We start from the raw sequence: 23,786 nt of genomic DNA on the forward strand, positions 1-23,786 counted from the left end.
GTGCAAAATGGCACCACCAACATCCGGCACATGTGTGGAGGGGCTGTAACTTTTGGCTCAATCGCCGCCAAAAACGGAGAACAGAGAAAATTAACCCAGTGAAAAAAACAAACAAACAACAACAACAACAAAAAAAAAAACACTACATGGTTGTGTGCCTTTTTATAATAATTCTTCAGTTTTAACTCTTCTTCTTGATACTCCATCGCCAAACAAGTGGAAGCACGAACACCGCCACCTAGTGTCTTGGAATGTTCTTACCAGAACTTCACGAATCAGATGTAAAGTGCGACTGAGAAGCCAGTGTGACAGATAAAATAAATTCATGATATGAGTCAACACTGACATAATGAATTAAATGAATTTTAATTGAATTTCATTTATTTACATTTTTTATTATATATTTTATTAATCAATGAATTAATAAATGGCATTTAATTCATTCATTGTATATTAATCTCTTCCTTTCACAAAGTTAACATAATATTTTGTTAACTTTATCGTATATAGGCGCAAAGTAATTCTCTCGTCACTGCCAGAGAGGTGACAGTGGTATCAACTAGGAGGGATGTGGTGACTGATGACAGCCAGGAAGGTTGGCAAATCACTTTATTCGGAGCGTATAAAACTATTGGACAGACAAAAGAAATGTATGAGAACTGAATATTGATAACTGCTGGATGCGATCTGGGTTCGAATCTGACTGAGTTCTCCCCGTGTTTATGTGGGTTCTCTTCGGCTTCCTCCCTCCGTCCAAAGACATGCTTGTTAGGTTCACTGGTGATTTTAAATTGGTTGTAGATGTGAGTGTGAATGGTTGTCTGTCTTTCTGTGTTGGCCCTGCTATGATTGCCGTGTGCCCCGCCTCTCGCTCGTCCCCTGGACAAGCAGTTATAGAAGATGAGAATGAGAATAACAGTGTAAAAATGCAAAAAGGGTAAGAATTGCTTTAAGGAAAAATTATAAATAAATCAGAACAGAATTGAACTTCCCAGCCTTAAGTGCGCTACTAATCCTTGTCCTTTACTGATCACCCTCAAGATAAGTAATTAAGGTTCCCTTTGTTTTCTCATTATTATTTCAATTATTGAGGTTAGATTAAAATCTTACTTGTACATGGAGTGGCATGGTGGTGCACTGGTTAGAATTGGCACCTCACGGCGTGAAAGTTCTGTGTAGAATTTGCTTGTTCTAATTGTAGCTGCAGGAGCTTCTTACCACAGTCAAAAATGTGCATGCAAGATTAATTGGCGATTCAATATTGACTTGAGGCGTGCATTGAGTATGAATGGCTATTTGTCTCTTTGTGTGTTTTTTTTTTTTTTTTTTTGCATGTTTATCACAATTAAATGCTTCAGACCATCAAATAAATTTAAATATTAGTCAAAGATAACACAAGAAAACACAAAATGGAGTTTTTAAATGACATTTTTTATTGCTAAAACTAAATCCAAACCGACATGGCCCTGTTTGAAAAAGTGATTGCCCCCTAAACCTAATAAGTTTGGCCACCCTTAGCAGCAACAACTGCAGCCAAGTGTTTGTGATAACTTCAATGAGTCTTTTGGAGGAATCTTGGCCCACTCGTCTTTGCAGAACAGTTGTAATGCACTCACATTGCAGGGTTTTCCAGCATGAACCACCTTTTGAAGGTAATACCACAGCATCTCAATAGGATTCAGGTCAGGACTTTGACTAGGCCGCTCCAAAGTCTTCATTTAGTTTTTCTCCAGCCATTCAGAGGTGGACTTGCTGGTGTGTTTTGGACCATTGTCCTGCTGCAGAACTCAAGTTCACTTCAGCTTGAGGTCATAAACAGATGGTTGGATATTCTCCTGCAGGATGTTTTGGCATACAGCAGAACTGATGGTTTCATTTATCACAGCAAGTCTTCCAGGTCCTGAAGCAGCAAAACATTACACTGCTACCACCAGATTTTACCGTCGCTATGATGTTCTGTACGATAAGTACTAAACTTTTGTCCCATCAGTCCACAGAGCATTTTCCCTAAAGTCTTGGGGATCATCAAGATGTTTTCTGGCCAAATTGCGACCAGCCTGCCCTCTTAAATGAGTTATCTGAGCTCTTGGGGTAATTTTGAGTCCTGACTTTGAACAGAGATTGCGGAGTCGAGAAGTCCCCCAACCAGACCCCACCCACAGCGTAGCAACAGCCCTGGCAGCCATCACGAACCAACACCTGGCAACCGTCGACAGGCATGGAGAGGTGGAGAAACCCCCGTCTTTGATTGTTTTCTACTCTGAGCACAGCACGGCCACAAAATCAAACTAGTCATCTCTAAATACATGTACACGTTCTGCAATAATCTTTGTTGCAGAGGATATTCCTGCTGTCCAGACACATATTCGGGATCACGTACGCAGTTAATTTGTATATTTTTACTCTAAAAATGCTTCAGTTTCAGTTGTGACAGGGGATGGGTAGACTTGTTCCACTGTTTGTGAGAAAAGTAACTGTTTATACTAGTAGCAATGTTTCATGCTCAGGTACAAAACACATTAGTCAATCTGACATTTGTCTTTTATGTCAAAGTTGAACAAATTATGTTGATGGTGTTTCAGAGAACCCTCCTCTACTATGGAGTTTTTTATTTTTTTATTTATTTTACATTAGTCAAGAAAATGGAGAAGGTGGATGAATGTCACAGTGAAGGGGGGATACCTCAGTTTTTAAAATGTGAGGTTCAAGGAGATCTGCATTCAATATGCAGATTCAGTATAAAAGAGACAATTCCCCATAAGGATAAATGAATATGTACCTCTTAAGTATTTGTTTTCCCTGTCAGTTGCCAGCTCTCCTGGGTTCATTGCTGGCATTCTTCCCCCTCTTGGCAGCTATGCACTGTTTAACACCAGACTTATTCTTGCTTGTTTTTGACCCTCCATTGCTGGACTCAGCGTGTGTTTTTCTGAAAGCTTCAGCCTCCTTCTGTGCATGTTTATTCATTCTCCCGATCTTTGTAACTGTACCAATATTAAAGTTATCCTTCTGTTTATTCATGCCGCAGGGCCAGGCCGCCCGCATAACCAATCTGCTCAAACTTTTAAATCAAAGAATTAAAAAAAAAAAAAGGTTACGACAGCAAGAAAAGTATTTTAATTACAGTATTGTGCTTGATTTTTTACAAGTAATATGAAATCTTTCATCCACTGTAACAATTACATTTTATTCAGATTTAGTCAGAGATGAAGTCTAATTGAGACGGATATGACAGACAGTATTCTAAATGCAAAGATCACACCTCAGGGCATTACAAAGTATAGTTGTTTGCTTCCTGGTTTGATTCTAACCTATCTTTGATAGTGACAGTGTATTTCATGCTCAGCTTTGGTCTTTTAATGACAGGCACTTATCCTAAAGGTGCATAAGGTGTAAGCTTTTTCTTGAAAGTTGAAAGTCAAAAATTGGGCCTGTAACAGTCAGTGCTTAAAAATGCACTGTTCCTATAGACACTACAGACAAAAAGCAAAGTGAACTTAGGTCAGATTATATGTAACTACTGATGGTGACCCATTTCAAACAGACAGTCATAGTAGATCTGTGTCTACCTATCCAGTGGTCTACGGGGGGGGAGGGCTCAGTGTTGTCCTTCACTATTCATCCGACATGCTACAGCGGTGATCAGTGCCGCTCCCTTTCCACTTCCGTCCTCCGACTTGTGGAAAGTCACCTGACACTGCGGCGCCAAATCTTGCAGCGTTTCTTGCACGATGCTGGAGAAACTTCAGGAAAAGTGAGGAAGTGAAAAGAATAAGAAAATGTTCAGTGTTGAACAGAAGGTGCATGGAAATGTCTCTGCCTACTCTCTGATGTTAATGATATTTAATTATGTACGGGTAAATACAACCAAAATTGCATGTGACTTACTGAGGGTGCGTCTTATAAAGGGTACCATCCACTCCGACGGTGACGGAGAGCTGATTCAGGTTGCGGTTCTCTCGTATCTTGTCAACCACCGCGGCTAAACCTGCACCACAGAGCTGGGCGGCGCGGCGGGCGACCACGCTGCACACCTCCTTCACCAGTGCGCTGTCGTCACATGTGGTGCCGGTGAGGCCCAGGTGCTGAAGGATCGAGCGAATCTGACGCATGGCCAGACGGTCACTTTGGGATCACAGAGAATGACAGTTAGGTGTTGTACACATAAAGGTGCGCTGCTTTCAGCACTTAGGGTCATACAACGTATAATGTGATAAAAAAATACCTAATGGAGAGAACTTAAGTCGTTGTGCTATTACGTCGACAAAACACTGCTAAACTGCATTCATCCATAGAAAAAGTAGAGGTTCGGCTGTTCAGTTTAAAAGCTGCTTAAAAGGCATAGGGCCATTAGTTCACCCATTTAATGAACTAATGAGTTAAGTTGCACCTGCATATTAATAGCACTCAATGTTTCTCTCCTAAGTGAATTCCTGACACAGGCTGGTTGAATGCAGCCCTTTTTATAATTGTCTTTTAGCTCAGACAATCATGAGGTGATTATGCAAATATAAAATCTATACAGACTCTGTGAGGTCACGGATGAAAAGTAGAAGAAAGTTTTCAGACTCTTTCACTTTCTGCACACTTTTTTCTTTAATCAATCTACAATCAATCCACTGTGAAAACATTTTGGAAATTTTTAGCAGATGAAAAATCTGAAAATCAAAAACATCGAAAAATTGAAATCTCTAATATACAAAAGCACTTAGTATGCAAGTATTGAATACTTGGATTTGGGCAGGACTTGCAGATGTGGGTAGACTCATCTTCTACAAATTTAACAAGATCTATAAAATCATTAAATGAAATTAAACCTCTCATTCCAAGCAGATGGGGCAGCAAACATGAATGCCCTTTTCTGAACTCTGTCCTGGGTTGTGGGACGTTCAATAAAACAATGCATCACTCTCACACGATTGATGTAAATAGTAAATAAGACTGGGGAACCCCACTGCAGATTGGAATTTATTTGTGAATCAATGGAAGATTAAAGAGATGAGTTTGGCTACGAAATCTGCAGCCAGTTTATGAGAATTCAGTATTTTCAAGAGAAAAAGAGAGAGGGCTAAAACTGAAACCGTTATCAACAGTGGTTTTTCCATCAATAAAAGGCTCATACCCCCCACAGGGGCAAGAGAATTACAGAAGAATCAGTGAATGCTCATTGAAACAATTTAACATTTCTTGTTTTTTGGAGATTATCACATAAGTTGACACTGAGCATGGCGGGAGACCAGTTCAAATATTAGTCCTAGATAATTACTTAATAGTTCTCCTGAATTTTCTTGGGTCATTCAGATTTTCTGTGGTTTAAGATAAGCAAAACTCAGCTCTAGCTTTTCTGAGAAGTGCAGTGAATCTATTCCAGGTCTGTAACAACCAACCACCGTGATACAGTGGTTTGTCGAAACATTAAGGTTCAAGGCCTTAAATGAAGCTGATGTGAAAATTCAATAAGGATGATCTGTTCACTCATTCAGCGCGTATCTGCATTCCACAGCCGATTAGTGCTATTTCTGGTTCTCCATTCACTTCATCATTCTCTACATTTCTCATGCATCATTTCAATCTCACTTCAATACACTTGTCCAATACACTGTTTGCTCATGTTCTTTGAGTACCTGTTCTTGAAATTCATTTTCGTCATTCAGTCATTTGTCCCACCATCTCCACCTCATTATCTAGTTGTTAGGCTGTTTATTCCTTTATCTTGACAGAGTGAGACAGGAAGTGATGGGGTGAGACACACACAGGGGATGACACACAGGAAAGGGCAGAGGCTGGAACTGTATCTGCAGACTACAGCCTCCTTTCATGGGGTATCCAGTCAACAAGCTACAGAGGATGCCCCCAAGCTCTTGTTACTTCAATATATTTAGTCTTTACTTCCTTTCCTTATTGACGTGCTGTTCCGAGTCAAATATCTTCCTGATGGTCTCATCGACCAACAGACCACAGGTTCAAATCACTTGACCCACTAACTCCAAATTTCTACTGAAACCCAAAATCTCTGTGTTACAAAGGAAAAAAACACAAAGTGACCAAGGAGCACCCAAAATTTCTATATTACTTTTTTAGCAAACTAGCTACAATACACAGTCAAATGGATACATGATGATAATCACAACAATTCCTGATAGACCTTGAACAAAATCGATGCAAAAACACTGCAGCTGCAGAGATTTCCTTCCTTCCACCTAACGTAGAGAAAATTACTATCAGAAATATTACCATGTGGAGGAATGTACACAAAAACTACATAATCCTCACTATCACCATGTAGATACCCCATCATTGCATAATCCAGATTTTCAGTTGTACAACAAAAACAGTTCACTTGCCACCATGCAAGCATAAAGATATCACTCATCTTCACCACCTGTTCCAAAAGAACAGCATCATTTCAAACACTAGTCCACAAGAATGTCAAGTGGTTAATGAAAATTACAAACTCTGAGAGCAGAGCAGAGCAGAGCATCTAAAATGTAAGACAGATGCAACAATTACAATACCAAAAATAAAACTGGAAAAAAGATCTGGCTTTCACAAAAGAACCTCTACATATCAGACACATCATATTACTGAATACATCATTTCTGAGAAATATTATACACGTGTATATGCACTGTGTACGTGTGCATGTCAATAAAACAGTCATTTTTTTCAGGTGCATGGAAGGCTGCAGTCGTAGTTCCCATTTTTAAGACCTTCAATTATAGGCCCATCAGTATTTTGCCCGTGGCATCAAAGATGCCGAGCAACCTTGTTAAGGGAAAAAGATCCAAACAGTGTCACATTTTAAATATCTGGGAATTGCTGTTGACTCACAGTTGAAACACATAAAGCAGGTGTGAAATACTGTGAAATTCAACCTAAGAAACTTTAGATCCATTTGAAATCAACTTTCCTTATATGCATATGTTGTTTTAACATCTTGATTGCAGATGAAAATTAGCTAGTAGCTCACTCTGATAAGGCTGAGAGCTGTGCACTGTCCCTGTTAAATAAACAAAGAAATAAATTCACCACTTTCATTATGCAGCCACACAACATAGCAGGCACTTAAACACACAGAGTACACAACCTAGGTTTTGTAGATGTCTAGTACTAACTGGGTTGTGCCTCTCCTTTATGTGTTTGTTTTTTGTGTTGTTTAAAGAAAAGAAAAAGGAATAAAGAAAATATAAATATTTAACCCCAACTGATGCAATGAGTAGCTTCTCATTTCTTAAACAACCGTGTGGAAAGACGTGATCTGGGGTTGCTGCAGTTGCTCAAGTCCAGGTTCAGCAACATGATACCCAAAGAATGAGATGAATATACTGGATTCATTTTTTCTTTCTTGGTGGCACGGGCATATTACAAGAATCAGAATCAGAGTCAGATTCTCCTTATTGGCCAAATGTACAATATACACAGGAGTTTTACCTGGTGTATCAGCGCCACATGAGACTATAGAAAAGTTGACAATACCAGGATTCATGGGGCTGAAATTGTGAGCGAGTGTTTGAGGGAGCATGAGACATTATTTTAACACATGAATTGTCCACCACAGAGTCCAGACCTTAACCCCACTGAGAATCTTTGGGATGAGCTGGAGGCTTTGTGCAGTGGTCAGATTCTCCCATCATCAATTCATCACTACAAGATCTTGGTGAAAAATTAATGCAACACTGGATGGAAATAAATCTTGACTTTGCAGAAGCTTCCTATCAAAAAACAACGCCATACAATGTGCACTGTAATCAAAGCTAAAGGTGGTCCAACAAAATATCAGCGTGACTGTTTTTTTTTTTTTGATGGAGACATTTTTTTTTTTTGGCCAGGCAGTGTATACTCTATCACTTATTTCAAGAATTACTTTGCAGTGACCTATTTTTCCAGTGTATCTGGTCTCACAATGAACATATTCTCCCAATCAATGAGTGTCTCTTAAGAAAGGTTTGTGATATAAAACCCCAGCTCTTATAGTGCTGTGGCACTTTTAATACTGTGTGACATAGTATTAAAATCGCTATAGTACTAAATATTTAAAGGACATGAATAAAGTATAAAGTGTTCATTTAAAAACACTCAGTGAGTGCTATAATGAGTTTACTTGGTGTGAGTCCCTTAGAATTTATATTCTCTGGTAAATAACTCTCTGTGAATCGAGTTAATCTTCAGTTATGTTTGAATGTAAGCCATTATTAGCCTTTATTTAACCAGGTCAATCCTGTTGAGATACTAAGACCTCTTTTCCAAGGGAAGCCTGGCCATGACAGCAGCCTAGGAGAGTTTCGACAATAACAACAGACAGAAACTCACACAACACAAATAAAATACATGGAAGATAATAATGCCCTGAGGTCTTTCACAGAGGTTTTCAAAGATCCAAGGGTGATTAGTTCCTTAGAAACTTCAAAGTTTTCTGCACGGAGTTCCAACTTATGAGTTATGATATTGAGCTATTTCTTTGCAGTGAAGCTTAATATTGGTTGAAAAAGGGAAATCATTGTAAATGGAGCAAGGTAACTAAAATAAATTATACCAACTAGCTCATTATTTTAACCTAAATAATTTTTCTTTTATTGATTTTGGATACCTCTGAAATTAAACTATTTTCTGTTAACTGTGTTTTGCTGACTTTTTGACTATGGAATAGTTAAGTCAGCTTGTTTAACACAAAAATCTGCTAACTTTGTTGAAACATTACATAGTAAATCAATTCCTCACTTGCATTTTTTTCAGAAATGAAAATCAAACAATAAATCCCCTTCATTGCTTTATTTCCACATTCCATTATTTCTTTCTGCAGCTGTCCTCTAGGGAAATGTCTTCAGAGGCTCCCATCTAATCACAGTCCTCTATCAACACCTTTCCCACTGATTAATGAGACACTGACACATCTGTCTTTCTAAACGAGATGGCTGCTGTGCTTCTGTGGCATCTACATTTCTATATCCAGGCAATGTGGTTTATGTGGTTTAAATGTCACAGGTGAGTTTACAGGTTGCACCTGGGAGCTAAACACTGAACGGTAACACAAGTTTGAGACTGAACTTGATGAATTAATTCTAGTATTTCTTTGCCAATGTAACAATAAAAGATGACAGAAATGTCTAAGCGTGGTATTGTGCTTACTGACACATCTGTGTGAGAATAACAGTAGAGTCATTTGAATAAATGGCGTAAATTATGTTTATTCCTAAGCCGCACATTATAGAAAAGGCTCATCTGAAAGCAACTGTACCAGAGGTTCCCACACAATGTTAATAATATGTTAATAATATTTACTGCACTTGATCCATTCCAAGAAGGATTCCAAGTATAAAGGCTCAATATACCACAAAACAAGTAGATTATTTCTGACAGTGACTTCTTACAGAACCACAATAGCCTCACATGTTTTTCTATTCTGCCTTGACATAAGTAATAAGACTGCTTGAAAGATGCAAAAGCACAGTATGTTCTTTTCTCAGACAGACAAGCTCAGAGCAAACAATGTGGTGACTGTGTACTGTTACAGAGAAAAAAACAAAAGGGTGCTGATGCTTTCTATGTTCGATATTTCTATATTCTTTCAACCTGGTGCATTAACCATTAACGTGGTGACTGTGACTGTATGAGTCATGGTATTTGTGCCATCTCCACCTTCACCTTCTGTTGAATGTAGAGAAATGAGGTGTCATCCAAAACAGCATATATTGGAGACAGAGACTGGGAACCACCATGTTGCTATGATGCTAACTGCATTAAGTATCTCCATGTAGGAAAAAAAATAAATAAATCCGATCAAGCTTTGGTTCAAGCAGATAATTCGATTTCATGTTATTCTTACCACAATGTTACCTTGATGGACGTGTGAGCTGAGGACTCGCCGACAGTCAGTAACACTCACCGTTCAATCTGTGACAGGAACTTTGTCTCAAAGATGCCCCGGGTCTTCAGTCTCTCGGACACTTGGCCTCTGAACAGCAGGCCCTTGTCAGTAAAATCCAGTAACACGTTCCTCACGATCTCCCCGAGGTACATGCCGCTGATCATCTTCTCATACCTTCAAGAAAAGACACAAACTGAACATTTTCCACAACCACACACACGAGATTCACATCAATAATAATACTTTCAATTCTATCAAACTACTAAATTGTAATAACAAATATTGTCAAGTTGTGCACAACTGCTTCAGGGTTTAGGTGGAATATCTGGTCGGATGTTTTCAGCTCATTAAGGTGTCGCCTCATTAAACCAGAGCACTGTTGATTGGCTTCTCCCACGAGGAAAGCAACGTCTGGCGACAATGAATTTGTTTCTGTTCCCACAGAATTTATTTGGTATTATGTACAATCTCGTGAAAAAAAAGAAACACAATGAACTAAAAAGTGCAAAGAGTCTACCTGTGGCACACTGAGCCGATTAAACATAGTTTAGAAAAGCTCAAACCATTCAGCTGTGTATGAAAAGTGCATCTATGAAATTATGAAAACTGAATGTGGATATTCAGCTGTTATATCCATAGAGTTGTCTTTATAATCCATTCAGGGGATTGATCATCCCACAAATAAACCTTAGTTTAGTTATGAACATTTGTCACTCATTTGTCTAAAATTGTCTTAAACTAACCAAGTACTATTTCAGTTACTAACATGACTAGTAGCCATTTTGACCCGTTTTGTGGTGGACTGAACACAAGAGCTTGTTGCCAAATGGAACTTGGGGGATGGATGCTCTCTCCGGATGATTTCAACATTTACCGCAACACGGAGGCGTCATTTACAGAGTATGTGATCCCATGTATATGGGATTTGTATATCATTTGAGAGGATAATAGAATGTGGATTTAACTGCGATGTTAACTTGTGAATAAATATTTTAGCACTGCTTGTGTTTCCACAGCTCCTGTGTGTCCAAGTGTGCTGACAGGACCTGTAGACTAATGGTCCTGTTGGATGATTCCGTCTTATCTTCTTCAGGTTATTACTGAAGAAGATGGAATACCTTGAAACTTCATGGAGCGATGTATGATTGTGGACAATGAAAACTGGCAGCGTTATAGACATTTATAGAACCTTTTTTATAGACATAATGCAAAGTGCCTCAGCTGTTATCTGTTTCCGACTCCTTATCTGTCTGAACTTGGCATTCTTTTTCTTACTAGCCCTGATGTTCTTTTTGTCTGACACAATAATAGATTTACTGTGTCACAGTTTGCACATCCAGTACCTCTGTTTCCCGGGGAAGTTAGAACTCTCATCGACAGCCCGATCAAACTCGGTGCAGAAGTCGTCTAGTTCACCGTTTTCTCCGAACGCTCCCCATTCCATGTTGACACACATACGACCTTCGTTCCCCTCGACCGTTTCGATGTTCCGCATTTCCTCCATGTAGCAGGCATTGGTTCCTGTGCCTGGATTAAAAACACAGTAGTATCATTAAAACAGAAAAATACAATACAAAACTATATACAAATATTATCCCTTTACCAAACTTATTTTAATACGAGGAGGGTGGGAACTAAACAAACTTACCAACGATGAGGCCCACCTCACATCTGGGGTCCTCGTAGCCACAGGTCATCATGGTTCCCACTGTGTCATTAACTACTGCCACAAAGCTCAAGTCAAACTCCTGGAAGCAGAGAAAACTAATTTAGTCACAAACATCCATTACATTTAACTTGAGCATGAAAAACCCTCAAATTTGTAACAGTGATGTAAAGAAAATATATTATATTGGAATCACACATTAGTTGCTTAACTGTTATTTTAGCGGATCAATGTGCTTTACACTCGCTCCAGAACATAATTAGCACAATACAGGTAATTCATACAACCCTAATAAAAACAGAATGAATTACTTCACAAATCATTGACACACTATAATTAATTGAAAATGGTGCAAAGAGAATGAATCAAATATTGAAAGTGAGGAGAATATGCTCATATTCAATTTGAAACCGGGGCCATTATCTCTGTTCTTTTGACGACACCGTGTAAGCGTTTGAGAAGTGATGTGCGGTTTTGAAAGCAAAATGTTTCCATTCTGGGTTGACATAGGATTTCAGTTATTCAACTGTTCAGTGACTCATATTTTGCATTTCATATTCCGCCAAATGTTTTTTAATGAGGGACAGATCTTGATAGCAGGCAGACCAGTTTAGAAGAAGGGCTCTTTCAGTAAAGAGGTTTGTAAAAGAGTTGTGGGCACGTGTGGGGGGAGTTTTCTTGTTGCCAGCCAGGACTCTCTCCTGACATATAAGATGATTTTTTTTGCCAGTCAGTTAAGTCTTTAAGTTGTTTTTTATCATTATTATTATGATTATTATTTCATATACTCCAACACATTTGAAACAGTTCTGTATTAGTGGAATCAATATTAAAAGTCCCAACACAAAGTTCAGTTCATAAAAAAAATTCCCAACAAAAAAAAACTGCAAAATGCAAAGTGCAAAAATGAAAGCTGTTCAGGAACAACAAAAAATTCATAAAGAACAAATAAAGCCGAGTAATAAAAGAAATAATAAAAGAAATGACTCGTACCCGAGTATTGGTAGAACTATTTGTCATAGTCAGTCAGTTAACTCACTGGCCTGAAGTGTTTTGAATCCACAGGGAAGGGACAGGGATGTAGAGGGACATGGATAAAAGAATGTCGTTTGCGGGTCTGGGTTGAAACAGAAGAAATACGTCCTGTGGAGGTATGACTGGTGAGGGCTGCATGACTCACTATCAGTACTAACTGAACATAGTAGCACCGACGTTTCCGTCTCTCCGGCCACACACTGACAGATGAGACCAATTTAAAAAAAAAAATGTATAGAAAAACAGCCATAAAGGCCATGGTGAATCGGTGCTGCACAGCGCATCAGGGGATGAGTAGCAGGTTTGTGGGCAGGCTGACTGTCACAATGTGTGGTAATCATCTTAGAGGGTGGCTTCTAAACAGTGTCCACAAGTGTGATGGTACCTCTCTATTGACTGAGGACACAGAGTCCATTATTTACAACAGGGGTCTTCAGCGTTTTTCAGGCCAAGGACCACAAACTGATGAAGACATTAAGTAGGGCCCCCGTACCTATTATAGAGTATGTGTTCTATATTAAACTATTTATAAATATACACTATTATTATCATTTTGCATTCAATGTTAAGCTATACCCTATCCCTTTACTAAAATATGTTGGATTCATGTTAATGTGTATTTAAAGAAATTTAAATTTGTGGCGGGAAAATAAATTATATATGTATAAAAAATGTCTAATCAACCAAAGAATTTGCGACCCCCCTGCAGTACCTCCGCGGACCCCCTAGGAGTTGCAGGCCATCTGTTGAAGGCCGCCGATAATTTGCAACAATAGTTTTACACAATTTTGTTTTTATTTAAATTTTATGTGGCATACAAACGTGTTTGTGAAATGCTTGGTGATATTGTTTAAATTTCCGTAACAATGAACATTTTTTATTTTTATTTTTTTTTTACCTGATTTAGTAATTCTGACTTTACCGTTAAACTATTTATAAACACAAAAGATGCACTAAGGAGTTGTATATCTCAGTTGGTTTGAGAAAAAAAAAAAGATTTTTTTCTTGCTAACTTTGTTGACAACACTCAAACTGTTGGTGCCTTGAAGTTGTTCGTGACTGAAAAGCAATAAATCTGAGCAGAGGTTCATCTAACACAAGAAAGCAAAAACCTTGTGTGGGTGTCATCCATTTTTTTTTTCAATAAAGCCTAACTAAACTAACTAAAGGCTTTCAAAAGTAGCCATAAACCATTTTATGTGAGTGGCAATATAAAGAAAATATAAAGTGAATGTGGCGGTCGATAAAGAACCTATATCTGGAATCAAATAATACACAACTTCTTCAAGGAGCCACACTCAGACTGACAACATGAGATGTGTTCTCCTTATGTGATATTTTACTGAAATCATTTGCTTCTTTTTGGTCACACAATGATGAAAGGACAAAGACCAGTGGACTACAGTGTAAGTGGGTCTCTATAGCAGCTCTCCTGGCTTGAACATAGGACAAGGGTGATAGATGAGATATAAGGACAGTCTCTAAGCTGCTTTGACCCTTCCCTTTACACAGCGCTATTAAGTAAACCCTCACAGGGCACATTTCATCATAAAAGTTTAGTATTTTCATTGTGTGCACTGACCTGTTTGCGGCGCACAGCCTCTTTAAGTAGAGTAACAACATCCTGCCCTTCACAGCCGCTGGCTTTGAAACCCTTTGTCCACTTCAGGAGAATGCCCTAGAAAGAGATTACAATGTATTGTGAGTGTTCCTGCTACGAAGAATAATAGCATCAAACTTACCAAACAAATACAGAACAATCTCTGGAATATAATTGTCCCATATCATGTCCCATATTTATTTGCTTTTTTTTCCTTTACATGAACAAGGTCAACTGCACAACAATGCAGTGGCAACATGGGGAAATGTAAATAAAATAAAATGGAAAAATAAGAGGAAAACATCAAATAATAAATGGTGGTGGGGTACACCACTCTTTCTGCAGCCTTGTTCACTATCTGTTGGGTCTGTTAAGCATTAGCCCCTTCTTTTTTCATACACACAATCAGTTTGTGCCACTGTTGGTCCAGGGTTTCATGTTGCTGCTTTCATGTTGAGGTAATAAGTCAGTCGTTCCATCAAGTGAATCTCTTCAACAATAACCAGCCACTGTCCTGGGCTTGGAGGGTCATTGTTCAGCCAGTTTCTTGTTAAGGCCTTTTTACATGATCAGTATTTTTCTTTTGGATAGTTCCTTCTGGGGCCAGACCCAGGTACAGTATCTGGGGGTCTCTGGGTATCTTGTAGGAAAAGATTTCTTCCATATCTGAGCCACTCTATCCCAGAGCCCGTGCGATTTTACGCACGTCCACAAAATGTGTGTGTGATTGGCACTCGTCTGCCCACAGTTTCTCCAACATTGTTGCTGTTCACCTAATTGTTTATTTTTGATGTTGGGTGTGAAGAAAAAGCGAATTAAATTCTTCCATCCAAACTCTCTCCGTCTTTTAGAGCTGGTAGAAGTTTTCTGGGTTCTGCAGATAGAATGCCAATCACTCTCGGACAGTTTAATGTTCAATTCTAGTTCCTATTTGGATTTCACATACATGCGTTTCTTCCATTTTGTTTTTGTAGACCTCTATACAGCTTAGAGACAATCTTTACAGGTGCACATTTATATGCAGTAGTAAATATTTCAGTTAATTAATTTCCTTCTGCAGAAACTCGCCATTATCCAAATCAAATTCTCTTCTGAGTTTTTCAAAAGATTTGAAAGTTTTCCCCTCTAGGAGTGTACACATCGCTGTAATCCCCTTATCTCTCCACCTTGTGAATGTGATGCCAGTTTCTCCGGGGCTAAACTGAGATGTTTGAGAAGGCCAAATTAAAAGTTTACCGTCTCCTTCCACTTTATATTTTTTAACTATCTCATACCAATTGTCTAACGCATTCTCCATGATTAAATTTTCTCCCTTATGGTGTGTATGTTCTTTCACACCTTTTGAGGTTGAGGATTAACCATGTTCAATTCAATGTGCTTCCACTTAGCTCGGTACTCTGGAGAGCACCAGTAAACAAGGTATCTCATTTGGGCGGCATAATAGTATTACCTTAGATGTGGTACTGCAAGACCTTCATATTCTCTGTCAATCTGAAGTGTTTTGAATCTTACCCTTGGCCTTGCTCCAGCCCATATAAACCTTGACAACTGTTTGTCCCACCCTGAAAACTGTGAATCTGGGATTCTGACAGGTAAAGACAGAAAAAGGTACAGCAGCCTTGGCAGCACATTCACTTTCACTGCCTCAATCCTCGGAGTAAAATCTAACCCCAGTGTGGACCATTTTTTAATATCCTCCTGTATCTTATCATTTATTATTTTGTAGTTTATTTCATATATTTTACCAAGATCCTGACTAATCAACACTCCGAGTATTTTATGGATTTTGCTTCCGACTTTAGATTATATTTCAGCCTAATATCCTTGCTCGGAGTGTAATTAAAAGAGAGTATTTGTGTCTTGGATATATTCCAATTTATAACCTGACATTCGACCACACTCGTCTAAAGTCTTCATGGGTCTAGGCAGTGTTAGGTTAGGATTCTGGAGATAGATGATAATGTCATCTGCAAAGAGTCCTATTACGTGGTCCTCACTTGCTATGTTGATTCCTCTCAACCCTTTATTTCGTCTCATACTCTGTGCTAGGAGCTCAATGAAAATTGTGAAAACTGCGGGGCTAAGACAGCAGCCCTGGGGAGTGCCTCTATATAGCTTAAAGCTGCCTGACAGCTGGCCGTTGATTTTTATTCTAGCCGTAGGGTCTCTATAAGGAGTCTGTATGCACCTGACAAATGGACAAGTAAAGCCCGGCCTCTCTAGCACTCGGTACAGAAAGGGCTATCAAAAGGCCTTTTCCACATGTAAACTGGCCAGAACCACATTTAGATGTTTTTTTATTAATCTGTTCTACAATATGTAAAGTCCGTCTGTTGTTTTGAGTTTGGTGACCTTTTATAAACCCTGTCTGATCCTCATTAATTAAGTCAGGCAAGAGATGTTCAATTCTTTTAGAGATAATAGATGTAAACAACTTATAATCTACATTTAATATAGAGATTGAACTGTATGATTCACTATTTTCTTTATTCTTCCCTTCTTTGGGAATGAGTGATATATGAAATTAAGGTTCTTATATATATTTTCAATCTGTCATTATACATCTTAGATCTTAGCTTATATGACATCATCACCTGGTCCAGTTTGCTTTGATTACAGGGGAAGGAGAATGTGAATCCCAGAGGTAAGGATGCTCCTGTCATGCCCATGTACTCCAGGAAGTCAGTGATGCAGTGCACAATGTGGCTGAACAGCTGTGACAGATAGAAAATAAAGAAAAGTCAAGTTAAGAACAATGTACTCTGTCTTTTGTGCAGGTCTACTTGGTGCAAATGAAAACAAGACATGTTTCTACACAATAAATAACCAGTGAAAGCTGTTGTAGGTCAGTAAGCCCAGTATTTCTGTAAGGTTAATAGCAAAGATTTGTTTTAACACTCTTTCTGATGTTCCATTATCTTAATTACTTCTTTTGGACACCTGAAGAATGATCACTTCTCTCTCAGTTTTACATTTTATCAGTTTGTCCATGTCCTGTGAGACAATCAGTCCTAATTCATCAATTCATTGCCTTGTTTACATCATGTGTAGACAGGGTACATAATACTGGATGTCCTGCCTCCATCAACTTATCGAGTCCTCCATCATCATTGACTCCCACACTACACAGCATCTATCTGTTACCTTCATCCTCCATCAAGATATCATTTGAGCTTTGGTTAGATTTTTGCTCTTTACCTCCCAATAATCGTATTCTTCTTATTGGATAAAAGTTAAAAGCTACATATACAAATTTCAGAACAGAATTTAGATCATTTAACCTTTTGAAACCGCTCCTCCTTGAAATGAAGCATGTTCTAAAGCTGCACCAGAAAAAAACTCATCCCATGTAGAAAGAACACTTGAGTGGGTTTGGTTGTAATTATTCATTGTGACACAGATGGTGAAACTTAAGTACTTCAATCTCCAGTGATGCATTACCTCTTCCCCTGTGCCTTGCATGGTCTCCTGTGGGATACTATAAATCTTTTGGTGCATTTCCACATTGTGTTTCTTTCCGCTACGCACTCGCACCAGAAGCACGCGAAAGCTGGAGCCGCCGAGGTCCAAAGCCAGAAAGTCACCATGCTCTGAAAAGGACAAAAATTCAGAAAATAACACACATTACAGAAAAGACAACCCTTAACCCAACAACAAGGTAGATCGCTTTCACTTAAAGATACCTGTTCCATCTGGAGTGGATCTGACATAGGTGGGAAGCATCTTCATGCTCGCCTCCTTATGGGTTTGCTTTGACAAGCCTCGCAACATCTCCTCAGTCATTCGCTTCTTTACCTCCAGCAGCTGCTCACGACTCAAACGCAAGGTATCAAGGATGCGCTGACGCTCAGCATACTGAGCAGCGAGACGGTAGGCTACTGCTGTTACCATAGCTGCACCTTTCCCGCTGCCCACCTGCGACTGCAAAAATCGAACATCACAGTCTGGCACAAGACGTCGCACCATTTTGTGGAGCCTCCTGGAAAACCTATAGAAAGAAGTCATATTTTTCATTTGTTATTATAAAGACTGTAATGGATCACTCAGTCAGCTTGAACATTTCCCTGAAAAATCTGGCAATAAAAGCTGTCTACTTAGAATTTAACATTACATTTTATACACATATATATCGTACAATTCTTTACAGTTCTTCATCAGCCAGAACTTGCAGGTTCTTTATCTGGCTGTTATTTTCTCTGTTCAACATTCACTTTCAGTAGAAATGAAGTCTAGAATGAAAAAAGTCCACACCCAAGTTAGTTTTTGACAGGATGCATACATGGAAAATGCTTTAAATTGGACATAATTTTCACAATTATACTGGGCAAGTAGAACGTCGCCCATATATGTGCTCAAGCAATTTAGCTGACAGCAATTCCACCCAACTTAAAGGTCTATAAATGTCTCCCTTATTATAGATGTATTTTTATGTCGTTTTCTTTACCACTGAATGAACATTGGAAGCACACATATAAGCATTATGTAAACTGTCTGTTTCCCTGAGTGACTGCTCATCATGTACAGGGTCTAAAAGAGTGTGATCACGTGTCTTTTGTCTTCGTACTCCTTCAGCCTCACGTTCCTCAGTCCAAAGACATATAGAAACATGACATGAAGACGCGTCTGCGATGTGAATTCACACAATTTCTGCTACTGCTTGTGTTCAATTTATTTTGCAGGCACTAAAATCCACTTCGTAAAGCAATTAAAGGTCCACTGCTCGAGGGTGTGAGTGTGTGTGTGAGAACCATGATAACAGAAATGGGGATCACTTACTCTGAATGATTCTTGTAAACAGAGCCATCCACTCCGATAGTCGTACGTAACCTCTCAGCCGCTTTGTTATCACGGATCTGTCGAAGCACTGCCACTAGAGCGGCAGCACACAAGTGTGCGGCCCGTGTAGACACTATCTGACACACCCTCTCCGTAGCTATGCAGTCCTCAACCGATGGGTCCAGACCCAGGCTGCGAAGCACCTTCTCGGCGCTTTCCACACCTTCCTCATCTCTGTGAGTGAAGCAGAAAACAGATCGCAATGGTTACGACTGTGACTGCTTAGTGCAAGCCTAAGCATGCGATCGAAAAAATTACATCAAGAATACAGACAAGCTGAAGTTATTTGTTTGTGGGTCCAAAATAAACTAGATCCTCAGAGATCATACATTCAGTTCATGTAAATACTTGTGTTGCATTATCAATGCTGAAATAATGAAGTGACACTCTGCAGTACAAATGATGCAATGTAAACCCTTAATTGATGGTAATTATTCTAACACAATTACATGTGTTAAGAATGCTCATGGCTTCAGACTAGTAGAGGAAGCAAATCATCTTCACATATAGAATGATGTGTAGAAGTCTCTTGGACATGTTTTGAAAACATATATATGGTTTTGAATGCTGTGGTAAAAATGATGATAACTTGAATATGAGCACTGAAAAGTTTTACCCACTGACAGAGACATCACCAGAAAAAGAGTGCAGCATTCCTGCCATGGGAATATTTCAGCTGCAGCAAACAAACTTGGGGACATAGGGAGGGAGCACACACACTTTAAAGGAATGTGTGCAATGTGAGACCTGTTTTTTCAAGTTTTATTTTGCCATTCAGAGCACATCTCCCTTACTTTTTCTTCACATTGTTTTAGTGTATTCATCTTTTTTCTTTATCTCTTCTGTCTTTTCAGTTATAAAAAATATACTGTCACAATAACTGGCTTGTACATTTTATCATTATAATTTCTTTTAACAAGTTCTCTGTCTTCTCTAGTTCACCACTATTTTGTGTCTCAAAAATTTCAAACAAACACACGCACACATATACTAACTTGTCACTGTCGATGGTACAGATGTAGCTCGTCTTAAAGCTTCCAGTGGTGAGAAGCTGTGGTGTAGTCTTGCCCTGGAACAGTAGCTTATCTCTGGCCATCTTCACCAAGATCAGACGCACCAGTTCCCCCATGTACATCCCGCTGATCATCTTCTCAAACCTGCAAGCCAAGAATGAGAAAACATGTCACCTCTATGAATCTGAATGAAGTCTATAAAGCACTGAGATCAAAGCTGTCTCCCTATGAGGACAGGAAATAAAGACTGGAGCTTGTTCACAAGTTGCTACTTACTTACTGTATCTTGTCTTCTTAAGTTACTTAACAAACATCCTGATGCAAAATAGCATTTTCACAAGTTTAACTTTGTTTAAGTCCTGTCTGTGTCTCAGACATAGAGAACAGTGCAGTGGGTTAGCTTTAAGACTAAGCTTTGTACAGCAATAGTCTGTAATAACAGGATATATTATTCTTATTCTGGTTTCAAAAGGATATAGAAAGGTAATTAATATTAATTACAGTGGGATGTAACATGAGCTTCGTGGATGACTCATTCATTAACTTGTGCAAATGAGACACTCTTAATATAGTAACAGTGCTTTCCACACTACACTGTTAAAAGGTATTTAGTCAGAAGAACTACTGTTGTCAAGTTATTGCCCATTGCAACAACGTAACAAGAGTTACAACGACTTCAACTTGAAAAAAGCACGGAAACTAAGCTACAGAAAATAAGTCAAGGTGTTTCCTCAGTGTAAAGTCATCCAAGTAAGTACATTTAAAATTATTTTACCAAAGTCAGTTTATTTGTTGGCAATGTGTATGATTCATCTAATGGCGCTCTGTCTCAGATAGTCTGCCAACACAACCTGGGCGCCAGCTAGCTAGGGCTGGCAGAGAGAAAGCAAGTATTTAAGCAGGGTGATCAATTTTCCCTCAACATCTTCTCGTTTTTGAGATCTGAAAATGTGTCTGTGCAGAATTTCAAAACTACTTCTAACTATGATGCCCTCCCCTCCCCCGCTGACCGATCAGCAACACCCCCTCCCCCAATCACTGGAGCGTCCGTTAAATTTACGTTTGTTTCATGTTGGGAATTGTGAAATGTGCAATTTTACAGAGACTTGTAGTGATGCATAGTATGCTTTTCCTCTTTTATTTTCTGTACAGGGTTACTTCACCTCAGTGTTGGCTGTGCTGCTTAGGGCAACTGCCCCTCAATGAGGTAGTCCTGCATAGTCCTGCAATTTCTCCTCGCCAAACAAATGCACACTAATTGTCCATTATAAACTGAAGCACTCTCATCAGGCAACTAACTATCCTCTTCCCTGTCTCTATGCAGACTGTGTGAGCTGGATGAGGAGGAGGAGGAGGGCACACAAGGACACAGAAGGTCCTAGGCAACACTGCCTGTAGTTTTAATTTGTATTTTATGTTGTAGAGGTTTGTTTCTCCCTAAAGGAAGGGTGCTCTTTAATTTATGTATTTTACTGGTATTTATTCGAGGGACAGTGTAATTTCAGTTTGAGTTTGTTACCGGGGGTAAAGGCTTTACCCATTTACATTAATTTTGAAGCAAGACTTTGAGTTGTTAGGGTGTTAATAAAGTTCCTTATTGAGTTATCTTTTCAGGTTTTTTTTCATGTGCTAATATTTAAGTTTGACTGGGTTATTCTCATGTAGATGCTTTGTAGATATTAGTTTGTTTTTAAGTGATGTGTTCCAGTCCACATTACTTGATACAGAAAATTGAGTCAACAAACCATCAATCATGTATACAATTATGTATTGTGTTCTTGCATGATGCCATCTTGCAGATGGCGGGGGGGACACCACTCAGACCTGGTAGACCCAAAAGAAAAACGGGTCAGTGGGAACGGTGGGTGACATTGAGTCTGAATGGGCCATGTTCCGCTCCGCCATTGTCAAAGCGGCTGTTCTGAGTTGTGGCTGCAAGGTTTCTGGTTGAAACCTGAAGAAGAAGACCTACTGGGCATGGTTGGTCTGAAGCCCATTGGTACCGGATGGCTAAGTTGTCCGCAGTCAGAGCAGTCGCTGAGGCAAAAACTTGGGCATGGGAGAAGTTTGTCAACTAGGTCTATTGTCCGGCGGTGTCAGGAATACTTTGAGGAGCTCCTCAATCCCACCAACACATATGGGGCAACTAAGGTAGTGAAACACCTCCTTGCCGGTGGAGCTCCAGGGGCAGATGAGATCCACTCCGAGCGTCTTAAGGCTCTGGATGTTGTAGGGCTGTCCTACCTGACACGCCTCCGCAACATTGCATGCACATTAGGGGCAGCACCTCTGGAATGGCAGACCGGGGCGGTGGATGACTTAAAACCCGTGTCCCCAGGGGCATCTTGTGGGGGGTGCTGTGGGAGTATGGGGTGGATGGCCCCTTGCTAAGGGCCATTCAGTCCCTGTACCAAAAGAGCGCAAGTTTGGTCCATGCAGCTGGCTGAAACTCCGACTTGTTCACAGTGAGGGTTGGCCTCTGCCAGGGCTGCCCTTTTCCATTTTCTAGGCGCTGCGGGGGTGGTGGAGGGTGTCAAGGTCAGAGATCGAAGGATCTCTGCTGTTTGTGCGTAGTCCTCTTAGCTTCATCAAACTGCAAACTTCAGCTCTTGTTGTGAAGCAGCTGGGATGTAGATCAGCACCTCCAAGTCTGAGGACATGATCCTCAGTCTGAAAAGTCTGGATTGTCCACTCCGGGTCAGAGAGGACATCTTGCCTCAAGTGGAGGAGTACAAGTATCTCGGGATCTTGTTAACGAGTGAGGGTAAGATCGACAGGCGTATCGGAGCGGCATCTGCAGTGATGCAAGCGTTTAACCGGTCTGTCGAAAGCCGAAAGGCAACAGTTTGTAACGGAAAGTTGTGGGGTCATATCCACTTTTGCAATTGTGTTGTTTGACTTTATAGTAGCCGGTCTTAAAGGTTTTCCAGCAGTTCCAAATTTGTTCCACGGTTCAGTCTATCCTGGCTTTAATTAATTTTTGATGGACCTTTTTAAACAGTTCAATATTTCTATTTTTCTGCCATCTAAGCGTGTGATAATGTCTAGTTCTTTCAGAGTTGTTATCAAAAACAACATGTTGCACACACAAACTACTTTTGTCTACCAATGACCTACAGAAAAAAAATCAGACTGAGGTCTGACTGACACTTACTGCAGCTGCTATGTGTCTCTGTATGGCTCAACTCAATATTTGCATTCATGAGTTATGATCACAGGTATGTGGTCTCAAAAAGTGCTTTAGTTCATTTGCACTTTGATAGAAGAAGAGAACACAAAGTTACCAGCAGTAACCAAGCACAAAAATGTAAATGTTCAAGTCTCAAATATCCAAATAGCGCACCAGACAGATTCACTAATAAATGACACAAACATGTTTGGCCCCTCCAGCTACAACAAACACCAAATCTTCATCACTGCAGTCTAGTCACAGCAACTTGAAACTATTATTCACTACCCAGGATATCCTTACCAAAGTGGATTCATGACAAAGAGTCTCTAAAGAACAAATACCCTGATTAGGTAGACTAACTCAATTTGGTTGGTTTACACAGGCCAGGTTGTGTAGTGTTAGCTAAGATGTTAGCCGTAACAAAGATTATAACATTTAAACTGACTCAGTGCGGAACATATTCATTTGAATGAGGTGAGATTTACAAGTACACACACAGTCTTTTACAAGAGCTACAGTATAACATGTCTCTGTTTCAGTGACTCAGCATACAGCTGAATGCTAAAACAGAAGCAGGTCAGAAAACTGCATTAATCAAT

The 23,786-nt window shown here is 39.5% G+C and overlaps 1 protein-coding gene across 2 annotated transcripts in view; it reads right to left on the bottom strand.

The window, feature by feature from the left end:
- Positions 1-3,094: 3,094 nt before the first annotated feature.
- hk2 (hexokinase 2) overlaps positions 3,095-23,786 on the bottom strand; it is a 38,863-nt gene continuing 18,171 nt past the window's right edge. For both annotated transcript variants that reach the window (XM_047592082.1, XM_047592080.1), the window contains 11 exons: positions 19,998-20,159; positions 18,943-19,176; positions 17,850-18,154; positions 17,608-17,756; positions 16,761-16,880; positions 14,149-14,244; positions 11,514-11,613; positions 11,209-11,392; positions 9,884-10,039; positions 3,889-4,125; positions 3,095-3,743 (listed from right to left, as the gene is read on the bottom strand). In XM_047592082.1, coding sequence (XP_047448038.1) covers positions 3,599-3,743; positions 3,889-4,125; positions 9,884-10,039; positions 11,209-11,392; positions 11,514-11,613; positions 14,149-14,244; positions 16,761-16,880; positions 17,608-17,756; positions 17,850-18,154; positions 18,943-19,176; positions 19,998-20,159 — 1,888 coding nt within the window. In that variant the 3' untranslated portion in view covers positions 3,095-3,598. The remainder of the gene's footprint in view (positions 3,744-3,888; positions 4,126-9,883; positions 10,040-11,208; positions 11,393-11,513; positions 11,614-14,148; positions 14,245-16,760; positions 16,881-17,607; positions 17,757-17,849; positions 18,155-18,942; positions 19,177-19,997; positions 20,160-23,786) is intronic.

Source organism: Mugil cephalus, chromosome 8 (genome assembly GCF_022458985.1).
Source record: "Mugil cephalus isolate CIBA_MC_2020 chromosome 8, CIBA_Mcephalus_1.1, whole genome shotgun sequence".
Taxonomy (NCBI): domain Eukaryota; kingdom Metazoa; phylum Chordata; class Actinopteri; order Mugiliformes; family Mugilidae; genus Mugil; species Mugil cephalus.